General features: G+C 41.3%; 1 protein-coding gene across 2 annotated transcripts in view; it reads right to left on the bottom strand.

Annotated features, from left to right (window-relative positions):
- Positions 1–16,850, bottom strand: part of SFMBT1 (Scm like with four mbt domains 1) — a 144,833-nt gene that overhangs the window by 24,890 nt on the left and 103,093 nt on the right. For both annotated transcript variants that reach the window (XM_074958234.1, XM_074958235.1), the window contains 7 exons: positions 12,557–12,797; positions 11,196–11,284; positions 9,784–10,030; positions 7,596–7,693; positions 6,134–6,235; positions 3,495–3,645; positions 1,082–1,164 (listed from right to left, as the gene is read on the bottom strand). In XM_074958234.1, the coding sequence (XP_074814335.1) occupies positions 1,082–1,164; positions 3,495–3,645; positions 6,134–6,235; positions 7,596–7,693; positions 9,784–10,030; positions 11,196–11,284; positions 12,557–12,797 (1,011 nt within the window). The remainder of the gene's footprint in view (positions 1–1,081; positions 1,165–3,494; positions 3,646–6,133; positions 6,236–7,595; positions 7,694–9,783; positions 10,031–11,195; positions 11,285–12,556; positions 12,798–16,850) is intronic.

Genomic DNA, 16,850 nt, shown 5'->3' with positions numbered 1-16,850 from the left:
ATGATAATAGGAAAGCCCTTTAAAAAAAACAACAAAAAAAACAGCACCCGTGACAATCCCAGCTGCACTAAATCCCAATTAAATTTCCTTCCTCATCTAAATGGATACTAGGTACTGCAGACAGCAAGGCAGGCTTTTCTGGTGGGGAAAAGAAGTGGTTTTATGTTATTTCCCTCCCTACTTACAACACTTATCTGAATCATAGAATTGTAGGACGTAAGGGACCTCAAGAGGTCTTCTCGTCCAGACCCCTGCAAGGCAGGGCTAAGTATTATCAATTAGTAAAAGATGCCCTACAGTCATCCCCAGGACCTCCCAACCCACTTCTCTCAGAAAAGCCCAGAGTCTGTATTTTCAGACACTGAGGAGGGCAAGAGGAGGATAAGATGAAAAGAAAAGCTTTGCCAGCATCCCCCTTTTCTAAACCAGGAAGTTTGAGTGTTTCCCTGATGACTTCATCTGCCTCAATATTTTCCAGAGAGAGGGGTGGCAAGGGTTAAGAAAACAGCCCTCTGGTGCTGCTTTCACAAAGTGTTCAGCTAGTAATACCACCACTGTGCTACAGAATGACAAAACCCAAACTCAAGTCCTAGCAGTTTACTTTTAAAATTAGCTCATAATTTTTTCCCATTGGAACATTTTATTGAATTTTCAAGTCAAATCGTAATTACAGTTAAGGAAGAAGAGTGGGGAAAAAAACTCTAGATAGGTGGCAAGGGTTGAGCAGGGGAAGGGTACCATGTTAACATAGATGCACACATGAAAGACCAGTGCAGTGGCAGTGATTCCATGGACAGTTACATCTCATGTGAAATGGCCTTTTACGCTAGATTCACACTGCCACTGTAATCTGTTAATCTGGGAACTCTGACTTTTTTGCACAAACACTTCAGTTCACCTTTATTACATTCTCTAGACACTTCTGTTCCATGAACAACTATGAGCGCTGTTTAGGTCACAGGGTCAAAAGCATTGTGTGTCCCTGTAACAATCACAAGAAGCAAGGGTGTTGTTTATGTAAGTGGACATCATGAGGAGTAGCCACCAGTACAGGAAAAAGCATTATTCTAGAAAAGCTTACCAAAGGAAAGCAGCTCTGGGGAGCAGCCTCAGCACCGCACTGTTTGAGGTAGTCCGCCCAATCAAAGTCCTGCCCGGGATAACCTGAGCAAAGAGCAAGCAAAGTGGTTGCTTAAGTGTATTACACCAAACAGATGACTCCAGTCAACCAAATGCTTGCATTATCCAAGATATGGATGATTTAATTCCCAATTGGGGCCTGTGGGCTGCACAGTCCAATGAAAGGCCTAATCCAGCACCACTCTCACAGAATATAGGAGCTTTGCCAAGTAAGCAACTCAGGATCAGGCCCTGGGTGGTTTTGCATGTTTTAAGTTATGCCCTACTGCTTGAGAGTTTGTCTTCACTGCAGCGTTAGCTCAAGGTATAACTCAAGTGCTGCCCCTACCTGACTCCCGTTCACACACACAAGTCTCTAGCCAAGTTAAGTAGTGCTTTAAACTCAAACTAGCTGGCTTGTCAGGCGGTGTTTTTTGAAGTTTGAGTGCAGCTAACACCGGAGCTAGTAATGCAGTGAGAACTCAGTTACTCTATGCTGCTAATGGAAACACTCTATGCTGTTCAAGTGTTATTTGCCGCTAACTCCGTAGGAGATAACAACACTGCAGCGAAGACAAAGTTTACAATGTCCTGGCAGTAGCTTCTCTGTTATTACAATTGAAGCTGTACTGCGATATGTTCAACTGCATCTTAGACGCTTGCCTAGATCCCTTTTGAAAATGAGGTGTAGGCTCCTATCACAGTTTGGTGTTGCAACATTGAGTGCAGCAACACCTAAATACCTTTAAAAATCTGGGTCTTAGTTTCTCTTTAGAGACTGTCTGCTTGGAGATAGTTAGGACATGCTAGGTATGAGAGGGCATTAACATGTTGTTACTGCAGGTTGACCACATTCTGGAGAATGCATGAGGACTCCTTGAAAGGTGTCCCACAAGATTAGACTGCACAGCTGAAGAAAGTCTCACTTTTAAATGAAGGGTTGTAATCCAGAAAGTTTTAAGATTTAATAGAAGTTGTTATTATTTACATAGTGCCTTAAATTTGCTAGGCACTGATGTACTGTATATTAAATAAATGGCAATTAGTGTAGTGTGATGAGGATGAATCACTATGCAAATCCACTAAGTAGCCATTAAGCATCGTAGTTAATCTTTCATAAAAGTTTTGATAATTTATTTTGTTACTCCATAATTATTGTTATAATAAATCTATATTAATTTGGGTTATGGGAGCCTTAATGCAGAGCTGTAGGGAACTCTCAGTCCAAAATCTCCAGTACCCAGGCAAAAGAGTTTCTTCTTGGAGTAGATATTCCCTTGTCCTGTATTCTGTCTAAACAAGATGAACATAAAGGAAGGGAAGCAGGGACCAAGAAACTGCACTGTTATGCTATTCTGCCTGCATAGGATACTGCATGTGATTGCAAATAGCAGGGTTTTAGCAACAGAAGAACTATAGCACTGCTGTAATACTTCTTCAAAGTGGATAGCATGGTACAGAGTAGTACCATGACTGGGGTTTAGGAATTTATAGAAGATAAAAAGCTACACATGAAACAGCATCTATGATACTGTTTCATGTTAAATTGCAGTAATTCCATCTAACCTCTCCTGGGATTAACCAAGACAGGGGCTATTTATGTTTTTGTTATTGTGTCAGCCAAAGCTATGTCTAATAGGAATCTCGAAGGCACCACATTTCCTCTAGAGGAGACACCATTTCTGTGGGTGCTGCTTCGAAGAGAAGCCTGAAACCTTTTAATGGTCTCTGAACGCAGCCCTGGGGTGCTAGATGGCTGGAAGAGCAGTGCTGCTTTGGCCACAGTACCTTAGTACACCTAGTTTAAGGGAAGGGAAGAGGCACACCTCCTTTCACTTTCTGCTCCTATTAACCAGTGAAATGCTAAATGAAGCTCAGACACTATGGTGATGGGTGGCAATATAAAACCCTAAGATCTTTGCCCTCTTCCCTACACATTTCCATCATTGAACACTTGGGGAGTGAGAAAATAAAGCTGAACAGGCACGATGAAGAAGAAGAAAATTCAACAGCCACTGTCCTGGCTACAGCAATCTGATATCCCAGGAAGTGAGGCTATAGCTCACTAACTCCCTGCACCCTGGAATGCATGCTTCCTCCAAGACTAACCAGATGCTTTCATTCCAAGAAAAGCATGGGGTGCCTACAGCCCTCAAACCCAAGTACATCTCCATGAGAAGCCCAGACTCCACCAGCTTAGTGCTGCTGCTTCCTTGAATTTGGATCTTTCCCTTCCTCCTGCCGGGAGCACACATCTCTTCTGCAAAAATGCTGTCCCAGCTTGTAGATTTTTAACACAGTGCACTGAGGGATAATAATCTCTCACTTTCAAAGAGGCCTACTTCAGTGAGTGAGACAAAAATGCAGACATATACCTGGTGGAGGGCTGAGATGCAAACCATTTTTCAGACTCCACTGCACAGGAAAGATACCAGTACTGTTGACATGACAAACGTATGACCGGCTGGTTTTGCATTCTGGTCGCAAGTCATCAATTTCTACCAAGAAATATTTTTCATTGAACACCTGCAAAGTTATCCAAAAAGAGACAGACAGATGGCCTTAGGGTAGCAGATACAATATCTTAATTTTTGAAGGCTAATCTACTGTCAGGTATTTTCCAAATTCTGCATTTGCAAATATTAGAGGGATAAAAAAAAGAAAAAAGACAGGATGATTTACAGAATCACAGACCAGCAGACTGCACGATAATATCTGGAAATGTAACAGAACAATTAATAAAGCAGTCAATTTATAGGCACTTAAAGACAAATGAGGTGATAAATAGCTAGCAATAAGTAATTGCCGAGAGAGCTATATGACTCCAAGTAAATAAAAATGGGCTCATCAAAACAATCCATATCAAGGTAACTTAATTTGTTTCTTTTTGATGAGATAACAAGCTTAGTAGAAAAAAGGAAATAGAGTGGACATATTATATCCTGGCTTCATGTTCCTCACAGTACATACAAGATATATGGAATATTATTAAAACAAAACAAAACACATACACTTAGGTTGGTTGTTTTAAATCTCACAATAATGAACTATTTAATGTGTGACAATGTTGGGTGGGATCCTAGAGAGATTAGTTATTTCATAAGTTCACTATTTTCAACAGCGACTGACGATGAAAAAGCATGAGAGAAGATTAAATTTCATGTGTGATCCAAAGCTTGGAGAGATGTGTCCAATATGTTTTTGGAGGCCAGGATTATGAGAATACAATACAAATTTAAGAACTGAGAAGTCCAAGAAATATTTAAAAATCAGACACATAAAGGTATGACATCCTGTAAGGAGTAAGCAAAATACATAACTAAAGAATGAGGACTATGGTTAGGAACCTGAGCCACAGAAAATGATATAATGGATGCTAAACAGGATGGGTCAGCTATGCAGTGCTGCCACAAACACACACACAAATGCCATATTGGGTGTTTTCACTTAGAATGTCAGATCAAACAAACAAACAAACAAAAAAAAACCCAACAAGTGCCATAATGATTCTACTCCCTTCAGAACTGGCTGTACTTCAGAGTATTAAATTAGTATTGAATATTTAAAGAGACTGATAAGTTAGAGTTTACAGGAGAGAGAAATAAAATGTCTGAAATGTAAGACACGATGTAGGAGCAAAGATTCAAAGAACATTAATTCTATAGTAAAAAGCGAAAGGGAGCACAACATTTGTTTGAAAATACATAAAGGAAGACTAAATAAGTTGTATAATCTGAGGTGTACAATCTCTTTTGGAACCTGCATAGTGTGTGGGTGTACAGTCTCTTCTGGAACCTCTTAGGTGTTTACTAAAACAAAGATGTTGGTAAAAGCTGTCAAACACAGGAGTCTAAAGCTGGGCTCTTAAATCCATACAATTTTCAAAAGATGACAAGTAAGTATGAACAAATTCCACTGAAGTTAATGGCAGCTATAAGGATTCAGCATCATGTGAAAATCAGGCCATTCTAAGTTGCATGGATGTGATGAAGTGAGGAATTTTTGTATGAATGCTGTGTGCCTCAGTTTCCACCTATGTGCTGCATGTTTAACGAGGTGGTAGGAAAGGGTGTTTACTGTTGTAGAGAACCAAGTGTGACCCTGCCTAGCAGCTGGGACCCAGACAGCCTGGACACTTTGTTACTCAGCAACTGACGGCCTACCCCATCTTGGGAGCCAGACAGCTTTGACCAATGAGACAAGCAAGGGCTAGAGAGACATACCAGGTGATCTGTTTGCCAAGGAAAGGATGACAAAGGACAGAGAATGGGCTTTGGAGGAGATACAGCGTGGGCTGCTGGAAGGAGTGGTCACTTCTGGACCGCGAAGAGCAGCCTGAGCCCACCTGGATGCTGGACTTTGCTAAGATTTTCTATGCTTGAGGCCCCTGAGAACTTTCTGTGCTGTGTTCCAGTCATACAATAAACCTTTCTGTTTTATGCTGGCTGAGAGTCACTCCAGTCTAAAGACTGGGGTTGCATTACTCCCTCTGGGTGTGGAGGCCCCCCAGGGGGTCCATAGTTAGTGGACTCCCTGGGGAGAGGGTTTCTCATGGAGAGAGACAGGCAAGCTGAAGATGCAGAGGTGCAGTTCCAGGAGGCAGTGAAACCTAGGGCTTAAGCTCCAAGAGTGTGTGACTCCTGAGGAGGGCTGTTACACCTAAGGGGTTTCTTCCCAGAGACATTACGGAGCCAAGATAGCACTGACCCTGTGATTCTGTGACACATGACCAAGTATGGATTTAGGAGTCAAAGTTTAGGCACCCAGCACTGATCATTTTGGCTGTTTAGGCTATGATTCTCACTGCACCAATTTTTAACTAAAAAGTGTTCACCCCTGGGACAAAGTCACCTGGCAGGTACCTGACCCACATGTGATCTATGAAAAGTCTGCAGCTTAAACTCTAATGTAAAATTTTAGAAAGCATGCAGGGAATTCTCAATCAACAAGCACAGAACAAAAACAGCAACTGAGCTTCAGCCATAGCTGGAGAGTTCAGAACGAATCCTGGTACCTTAACAACTGTAGCAGGAGAGAGGACAAAAGGTGCTACTGGATCCACAGCCTCTAACTTCATGCTTGCAGTGAATGAATGCACTCCAATCACAGGCTTGTCCTGAAAACCACAAGATTAGAGCACAGATTAACCATGTTTTTTAATGGAAAACAACCGACAGTATTCACCTTTAAGCACCTAGAAGTTAACTAAGACTTTTTTAGCTCATCCTGCCTTGTTCTAGTAAATTGTAAGTTTGGCACAGGTGACTGAGTACCAGCAAGAATTGTATAATGAAAATAAGGGGCAACAGTCCTTCCACTGAAGCTGTGAGTTTTTCCCATATCATCAGGGGGTGGCCAGGCCCTGTAAATGAAGTAGGTCCAGCGCTCCTGTAGGTGAGAGCTGCCAGAGACCAGGAGACTGAGGAATGCCCTGGAAGGATGCTGTAGCTGGTTCCTGGGAGAAGGCTGTAGGCAGGAGCACAGCATGAGGGGTTTGCTGGCTGGTATCTCCAAGCCAGACTTCCGGGGAAAGGGGGGCTGGAGAGGGATGACTGTGAGAGAGCAGCAGAGGGAGCTGTGTGCTGACTCCTTAGCTGGACAGGAGAGCAGCAGAGGAACTTAACTTGCTGCTATCTCCAAGGCTAGAAAGCAGGAAGTAAGGGAAAGTGTGAGGACCGGGGGCAATGAGGGATGCTTCCCTGGTGAAGATGATCTCCCAGTATAGTGACTGTGGGGGAATTTCTGCTGGGAAGATCAGGGTTGCACTTTAGTTGGAAGGGCTGGCGTGGCTGTCTTGTCAGAGAGGCATAAGAGGACTGAGGAGGAGCCTTGGGGTGGTGGAAGATGCTGGCGTATGGTATGTGGTGTGTTGTCATGGGATTTTAAGGACTCTATAAACCAGGATGCTGAAGGGACTATGTAGGGACTTTTGTTATGGACTGATTTGCACTATAGTTTTGAAAATAAACTGGCTCCAAGGAAGGTTATTTTTGAAGCAAGAGAGACTGAAGTGGAATCCTTGGGTTGCCTGAGAGAGGAAACTGAGGCAGGCGCACTTGTGCCACAGCCTGCCACAGAAAGATGTTCCTTGTGGGACCACCCTATGACAGGCCCCAAGAGATTTCCCCCAGGAGCTTTGCAGACTTGCAGCAGAATGTGGCCAGAGGCCAAACAAGTCAGTTAAAATATTTTTCTAACCCTCAGCACTAAACAAAGCGAGACAAAGTAGTTGTTTCCTAAGTTTCAGCCACCTGAATGGGAAACATCAGAACCTGCATCAAATGGCAACACTGCTCAATAAACACTTGACCCTGACATAATACATCATTGTAGTCAGCAATAGCAAGCCCTCATTCAATTTGCTCCAATGGCTTGCTTTCCCACAATTAATTCTTACAGCTATGACAAAAGTCATCAGTTCTCACTACACTATCTGGAGCCTTGCTCGATCAAGTTCTATGCACTGGATATTTTACCTTAAAGAGATCAGTGGGTACTGAGGACCCTTCTTCTTCCTCTTTCACCTTTGTCAAAATGTCCTGCCATTCTGCCTCACTTTTCAGGCACCGGATAGCTTCAGCAAAAAAAAAAAAAAAAAAAAAAGGTAGCACAGTAAACGAGCAGAGTTCTTGTATCTCCCACAGAAAATGAAGAGGGTGAAGCTAAATTACTTTTATCTTTGACCCATTAAATGCTAAGCAGAGCATCCATTAAGAAACCATATTGCTTTACCTCAGAGCTCTGGCTAAGAACTCTCAGCTTTTCTAAAGCTTTAGGATACCTTGTGTATGAAGAGGGACTACATAAATCAAGTTCCACTGTGTGAACTATATGCTTCTACATCTTTAATTTGATGGCAAGCTTGGGGTCATACTGATCACAGCCACAGTGTAATAAAAGAATGTACAATGCTGAATTTACTAATGAAATGAGATTTACTGTTGGTCATTTCCTCTATTTTTATGGCTGCAGGTTAAACAGGCAGCAAGCAATGAAGTATCGCAGAGTACAGCACAGTCAGGTGGGGCTATTTCCTTTAGTATGCCCCATCACAGGTTGCTACCACCTCCAGTGGTGGGTTCCTGCTAAGATTTATTAAGGGATTCCTGGAACTGGATACCAAAAGGCTTTTCTCACAGAATATCAAGGAAGCAGCCCAAAACTGGATTAAGAAAATAGTCCATATGCCCAGTGTTTTAAAACTGCACTATTCAAATCCTTAAAGAGAGAGAGACTGATAGAATTTTGTTTATTTTCCATCAATATAGTGATGCAGGTGAAACAAGCAGAATATTAATTTTTCAGTGTGATTCCAAATCCTACTGGTTTGGGACTTGATACAATTACCAACAAGGGAAATACTCTCATTGACATCAGCAGGAAGATGGATTGGGCTTCTCCTCTAACCATTTAAAAAAAAAAAAAAAAAAAAAAAAGATTGTGACTTTTAAAAAACTAAATGCACATGCACTGCTTAAAAGTTAGAATTTAATGTAGACGCGCATCACTGAGACCATGGGCACCTTGTGTTTCTGAAGTAACTTGTCTTTTGCTTTTGCAGCTAAGGGTTTAGGAGAAAAGCCCAACACTTTTCAGTTTATATCAGAAGCGTCACTGCCTTTTGAGCTGGTGATCAAAACCAAGAATTACTGTGATTCAGGGGGTAATTTCCAAGGCAGAGGAAGGATATACTTTCAAAACAGCAGTGTGATTAGTCACTCCCAACAACTGTTAAGCCAGCTACAACACACAGCAAAATGTAATTAGCAGGAACGGTACCCCTTTGGGGGAGTTGCGGCCACATACCCAAAACCACCAGTGGAGTAAAGATACTTAGCAAAACAGCATCTTTGGAAGCTTGCTTCTGTTTAGCTAATTACTGCCGAAGGTGTGACACCCGATTATAGTGGATAATCAATTATCATAATAAGTTTAATTAGCTCCTCTTTTAAAATATGTATTATGACAAATTATCTTGTGTGGTTTTGTTAATGGAGGAGGTACTTATGCTGAAGTTGGAGTGGCACCATCTCCACTTCCCTGAACTTCAGAGAGAGCCATTTTACATTGACCGGCATTTGCACTACATGCATTGTTCACCCCCATATTCCTTAGGGTGTATTAACTTTCTAGGACAACCTACTATACACTGTTGTACTCCTACTTCAGATGGAAGTCTAGGCATCATAGTGGGCTGGGAAGTCTCTATTGGCCTGGGTCTAATAGAGGTGTGCTGTTAAGGAGCAAGAAATGGGGACCTTTGTGAAGAGCCCTGGGATGGAGCCTCCCAAGAGATGAAATATAGCATTACATTAGTTACACTTAATTACAATTATTATTTTCCTCATACCAGAACCCAAGGCCATTAAAATAAATGTCAAAAGACAATCCTTCCCCCATATTCAATGCCTACTACAAGCAGCTTAAAGATGGTGACAGGCAAAAACAGCTATGAACATTAGAACAAGCGGGTGTAATCTCTGTCATACTACTTAATGAAACACTCTTTCATTAAAAAGAGTGGGATGTTTGTTAGATCTGAGTCTTGTGGTGTGAACACACATGGATCTGGAATCCAGATTTAGAGCACAGAAGAGGGGACTCCAGTCTCAAGCTCATGATCACCAGCTCTATCGACAATAGATTTAAAATGTTACTTGGTACCTGCTGGAGGTTGGAGGTCATATCCCTGTTGAGTTGCCCAGCCCATTTGATGAAGAAATGGATCCAAGTAGAACATCCACTGATCAGACTGGTCAGAATCTACCAACCCTTCGTAGCGCAACTTGAGCCTCCCGCCAATGTTTTCCACCACCTTGACAATCCAGGCTTCCAAGGAATCTTGGGAGTTTTGACATTCCAGTCTGGAGCCTGGTGCAATGAGATCCAAGGGATTCTTCCCTCTGTGAAGCTGCAGGCCAAAATGGAGAGAACAAAAGAGGACCATAAGGTAAGTGACTCATAGAACTGGTTCAGAGTAGACTGAGTTACATAGATTCTGCACTGTCACTGATGCTGTGTCTTAGACACACCTTTGTGTTGTGGACCACTTGTCCAACTGAAACATGAATATAGGAGTCAAATAGCATAGCACCCTTAACCAAAGATTACAGAACTCACTAGCCATGGTTGCTTGCATCAGAGCTCCTGTGGTATCTGCAGTCATGGTCATAAAATTATGGGTTTTTTGCAATGGCATGGGATCAGTGTGCTGTTCATCTGTTGTTTCAGAGGCATTTGCCAGTTGTACATTCAGGGCTTGAAGTGGAGTAATACAGCCCACCCTTTAAAAATTCAGACATCTTTTTAATATGTAAGAGGACAGGATAGAAAAGAAGCAAAGATGCCCATGTTAAAAGGTGGAATATAAACAATGTTTAAATGGTAAGCATATCACTCATTTTCCGAAGTGCCATCACACTGCCCTGTATGGGGAACAGATTAAGATTAGAGATTGAATGAGGTGGCCAGGTTTTTGTTCTTGATTCTATTTTATTCATACCAAAGATCTAGCTACAGAGAAATGGGTGACAGTTAAAAAGGTTCTGAATTTGTCCCATTTAAAGCAGAGGTACATGAGTTAAGGAGGGAGACAAAAGGAATGAAAAAAATATCTGTTCAATAGTAAAGAGAAGATTAACAGGGGACATGACTAAGGAAGGAGGCATTTTGAAGATCAGACAAGGAAGATATTCCACAAAGCTATTTGGAAGGAGGAACAGGCTAAGAGAAAGGGCTGGGCACTCAGGGAATTTGCGAGGAGCTCCTTTACTCTGACAGGCGTTAATGGGTGGAAGAGATAATCTGAATCTGCAGTTACAAACACGTTCAGGAAAGCATTTGACAAAACACAAATGCTACACAGATACCAGAAGGTGGACCAAACATATTTTTCTGAATTTCAACAGCTTACAGCAATAGCATTTAAAATTAAGAAAGATGTAGAAATGATTCACTTACAAAGGGCTTTACTTTATATACTGTGGTTAAAGATGCTAAGAGTGTCGTAGCCCTAAAAAAGAAGCCTCACTGTTGTTTCAAGTGAGTTAATTCAGTCTATTTGAATAAACACTCACACCCTCTAGCAGGTTAGCAGGAGCACTGCATGCTCCTGTCAGTGTCTGTCGAAGGAATTCTTCCTGGTCAGATATCTTATCCTTGATACCTAAACAAAAAACAAGGGTGAGAGATTACTTCTGTGGCCAGCAAAACGCTACTTCAAGCAACAAGTCATTTGAGTGCCCTTGTGACATTTCATTCAGGAGGGTACATTTCTCATCCACACGTCAATAAGAAGGCCCATATGCTCCTACATCAGAGTGTGACTTTACCTTAGATTTACTTAAAGATAAGCAAGATTTCACATTAGTGTTATTTCAACAGATAGGGTCAACTCAGAACTTTCCTTCATTTCAATACAAGAGTACAATGTCTTCAGATAACAGACAAGAGTTGGAGAAAGTGGGTGCGTCTGAAGTTTTAAAGAAAATCGATCGTGCGAGCAAACTTTGTTAAATAACTGATCTCTGTTTCACCTGCCTTGAAGTGTGAGCTTCAACCACTTTGATAAACAGGTTTCACAGGGAACCAGTATGGGGGGCTGCTCTTGGGGCATCAGGTCTCAGCAGTTACCCAGAAATGATGCGAGGGAGCAAACACAAGCCCGTCTTGGGGATGGCCAATCAGACATTCCATTCCACAGGCAGCCACCAGGTGAAAACCAAGAGCACAACCCCAACAGCATCTTCATATCAAAGATCATTCTCAGGCTGCTTTCTTTCCAGACTCTGGAAATTGACATCAATGGGAGCACCATACAGAAATACCGCAATGAGGGGGAAAGAGTGTTAAGAAGGAGGATGACGTTCTATGTAGAGAAGACCTATATTGGAGTGGTCATACGGAGAGTCTGTTACAAGGAGGGACAGCAAAGTAGGTAAGTGTAAAACACCGATTGTGCAGCTCAAAATTAACCTGGTATTTGCTTTATTTTATTTTTTGTACATCACGGCCACTGATATAAACATAGCTTTGGGACTTAAACTCATTACAAGCACAAGGCACAGTCATTTACAGAGTAGGTTCTATGTAAAAACAGGTGGTTTTATGAAAAAAAAAAAAAAAGTGTCTCAATGGCAAATGCCTAAAAAATAGCAAAACCAACGAATTTGGGTGGCAATGGCTAGTGAGTACCAAAAATCTATGTTTTAAAGGCAAGTCTAATTTGGGTCCAAGCTACTGGTGCATCTCAGATAAAAGGATCCATTATAACTGCAAGTATATAGAAGTTTTTGAGATGAAGTGGGCAGTCAAATTAGCTTAACAGTTTGAGATGTTTTATAGCAAGTGCAAATTGCTTCTCCTAGCAGTTACAAAGGGCAAAACATACATCAAAAAATAAATTCCACACTCCCTCATTTCCATGGGGAGTTGTTACCTTCAGGCACTTTGAGAATCTTTTTGTTCTGTTCACACCAACCAACTGGGTGTAAGTCAGCTGTCAAGATGTCGCACCAAAAGTCTGCCTTGCGGTCTTCCCCATAGCCATCATAGCGTAAGAGGAGCAACTGCCCACAAGTAGTGATGATGGTGGCTACCCAGTAGGTGTTGTGGTCAGACTTGACAGCAACCTCTAGCTTCATACCAGGGGCAAAGCCATTCTGCAAACTAGTGTCCACCTGAAAAAAGTAAAAACAACCACAGCTCAGTGGCTTATACAAACTCTAAGGTAAGGGAGGTAAAGCACACCCTTTTATATTTGGCCAGCAGCAGTACCCTACCAGACAACTGTCACCTTCCAAAATGCCAGTCTGCCTCCTCAGGGACATATATGATCATCTAAATAATTAAATATGATCTCATTTTAAATGGTGTGAAGGGATCTTTTTATCATTAATTAAAATGAAACCTGCTCATTGCAGTACACCATCCTTTACCCAAAAGCTCAGTAAATCACAACTGGGCATTCAGGCCAGTTGACGCTAAAAGTAAAATCTTTCAACATACTTTGATCCCTGGTGTAAAAGAGTAACATTTTCATTATTCTGAGCTATCCCACTTGGCACCTATCCATCCTATTTTCTCTAACCTTGTTGGCTCAAGAACCCTCTTGTGGAAAGTGTAAATGAATGCTTCATACTGAAATACCACCACCTCCCCCTCCAGGGACTGATGCTTCTTTGTCTCACAAGATTGGACTCAGCTGCACAGCAAATTCCAGGCTTTAACGAATTTTCTGAGGCTGCTCCCTCTGAGTCCTGGTCAGCACACTGTCCTGTTCTTTCGCTAAACAGATGGCTTCTGCTCTGTCACATTTGTTCCAAATTTTACTCTTTTCATGTTTTGCTTGCCTTCAACTGCACTTGCTCTCTGTTTGTTTCTGTCCTTCACCCCAGTCACTGCACCCCATTATTACTTCTGATATCTTAGAGGTTTGGAATGGTTTTACCATTGCATTCCAGTAATGTCCACATAAAGCCTAAGACTGACATACGCAATCTGTAGAACATTAAGAGCACTGAGGAGCCTCATCTTATTCACCCCATTAGCACCATCATTAACTTCTTTCCGAGATAAAAAGAAGTCTGGCTGCACAGTCTTCCACACAGAAACTTCTATCCTTTTCTCAAAATGAGAATGCAGTACAGGATGCTTCCCTTCCAGTGGCTGAAGTAGTTCTGACAAGGTAGGAAGACCTTAACTACCTTACCACTACAGGATACATCTGAGCTACCTTTTATTCTACATCCCTGTTCCCAATTTTAATTCAAAAATCTAGCATTCATGCTCCTTTCCACAGCTGACTCTGAGTAACTGGTGCATATACATGGCTGGTCCAAAGGCCCATTTCTCTTGGATTAACTGCTAGAAATACTTTTCCACACGTCAGACACAAGTTATTGATTGATTGATTGGTGTGTGTTATTGACTACCAACCTTCTTGTTACTGGCTGGTCTGTAATTACTTGGATTATTAGATTTTTATCAATCATCCATTTAAGCACAAGTTTATTATACATAGAAGTGTCAGGAACACCAAAAGAAAACCAAGGCATAAGTTTATAGATGCCTATTAAGCGCTCAGCTTCTTAAGCTCTTGCTCTTCACCTTTGGATTCCTTGTCTATTTGCCATTCAGAACCCTTAAAAAAAAAAAAATCACCTAAAACCTAGGCTATTTAAAAATAAAGATTTAAAGAGGACAATATTTTACACTCTAAATCTAGAGAAGAAAGCCACAAGCTCCCTTCTCTACTGCAGCTGGCAACATCTGTACAAAACCTGAAGGAGGCAAAGCAACAAAGCAACTCTATTTCCATGACAGTAAGTGGGGGTCTCGTCTCACTGTGTTACAGAGATAATCACATGGAATTAGAAATGAATACCGACAGAAGTAGCCACCTATGAAAGTACTGTAGTGCCAAAGTCCCATATAACTGCAATAAAAGTTTGCCCATTCACCAGAGGATCCCTTGGAGAGAGAGAGAGGTGAGTGCCCTCTTCTGGTAAAGAAAAAAATCTGCAACAAAATTAAATTTTGTAGACAAAATGTATGGTTTGTTTGTACTTGGCCACTGACGAGATTCAAACGGATGAGACACCCTGGGTAACAACGCTGAAAATCTGTTAAACTTTCAAGCATTGAATTTAGAGAAGAGAATGTTATGTCCTGCAAGCATAAAACGGAGTTGCCTGACCAAGGATACATCTCATTATTGTTTGTATTGCAATAGCACATAGTGGCCCCAGTGGGACAGTGCCCCATTGTACCAGTTGCTTTACAAATACAGAAAGACTCTCTCTGTCCTAAGACGACAACACTGATTAACAACAAGATGCAATAAGTATAACAGGAGGAGGGAAGAGGGCTTGCACAGACAGAATAAGGGACCACGATCATGTGGGTACATAAAACAATTATGTGCTCAATTTCATGGCCATACACAAATTACACATGCAAAAAACATGGGAGCAATAGAGCTTCTCAAAGAAAAAGATGGCTAGAACTGGGGGGAGGGGTTAATTGGTGTTTCTTTTTTTACATGGGCAAAACCACAATTTTTCTCCAAATCTCATTCTTGGGAACTGATGAACTCTTAGCTTAAAAACTTTCCAACAAATTTCAGCCAGAAGCAGATACCTAGCAGGAAAAATTTCAGCCAGAACAGTTAAAGTTTAGCAAAGTTATAAGCACTGAAAACAGAGAGTGTCTTATAATAGGAAGTGTCCGACAATCTGAATTATAGGCAATGCTTCCAGGTCTTCCTATAAAAATCCAGCCATCTCCAATTGCCAATCAGCCTAGCATCACTAGCTGGCTATCATCCCAACTATAGGGGAATGAGAAAAAGTGGATGGGAATGCATAGGCAGAGAGATTAACAGATTTATTAGTCCAGGGAAAACAAGTATAAGAATGCACAAGGAAGCTAGACACCTGGTCGCTGAGAGCACATAAATTAAAATAACTTGATCACAGTCCTCACCCTCCCAGTCACCTGCTATTAACTGCATGTGAAGAGGAAACAAAATGCTTCCAGGTTCCTGAGTCAACTCAGGATATGGACTAGAACCCATGGGGCCCATGAACTTCTCTCAGGTGTCACAGACTACATCAAAGGTTCCCCATCTGTACATATGCTAGTGGTAATGGTATATCTGCATGAAGAGCTTAGTTACATAGTGCTGATTCCCTTGTTCCTAGCTGCAAAATCATTCATGGATTCATATATTAAGGCTAGAAGGGACCATTATGATCATCTAATTTTGACCTCCTGCATAATACTGGCCTTGGAATTTCATCAAGTGGTCTGATGGTTATTAGCCTCACTAAAGAAACCTCACCTTATTTCTAGGCTGAATCTGTCTAGCTTTATCTTCCAGCCATTACATCTTGTTATGCCTTTGTCTTGTAGACTAAAGAGCCATCTATGATTAGACATTACTGCCTATGTAAGTCTTATGAGCTGAGGAAGTCACCTCAGAACCTTCCTTGTTAGCTAAACAAATTTAACTTCTCAACCTCACAGTAAAACAGGTTTTCCAGACCTCAGATCATTCTCATAGCTCTCTTCTGAACTCTTTCTAAATTTGCCAACATCCTTTTTAAAGCGTTTACACTAGAACTGGACATAATATTCCAGGGATGTTCTCACTAATGCCATATACAGTGGAATACCACCTCTCCACTTCTTATTGATAGGCTCCCCCTTATACATCCAAGCATTTGCTATCTTGGTCCTTTGAGTCACTGCTTTCCAAAATACAGTCCCAGATCTAGTAAGGGTGACCTATATTTAGGGCCCTTCATTTTCATTTATTTCATTTTATTTTTCCCGACAATTTATCAGGGTTTATTACCACAACAACTAAAACAGGTGAAATTCAGTGTAAAAACCTATTAATTTTTCTGGGTAAATAACGGGTTGATTTTGGTGGACAGAAAAGGGGGGGGGGGAAGTATTCAGTAGATTAATGCTTTGAATTCCATTCATCAATGAGGAACTAAAACAGAACTCAAAACACAATGCCACCTCTGAGTTTAAGAAAACAATGTATCTCTATTCAAATAAAAAAATTTATTTGGGGATTAAACAGTTTACTGTTGTAGACTTAGAACTATTAGCCTATAAATATTTACATTTAACAATTGGGCCACACCATTTGCAGCGCACACACTCAACTTCACCTTCTCTCCTGGTTTGTTTTTTGTTTTTTTTTAAAAACCTTTTAA

The sequence above is a fragment of the Natator depressus genome, chromosome 7, assembly GCF_965152275.1.
Source record: "Natator depressus isolate rNatDep1 chromosome 7, rNatDep2.hap1, whole genome shotgun sequence".
NCBI lineage: Eukaryota > Metazoa > Chordata > Testudines > Cheloniidae > Natator > Natator depressus.
Note: the sequence above shows the minus strand (reverse complement) of the source record. Positions and strands in the feature narration are given on the sequence as shown.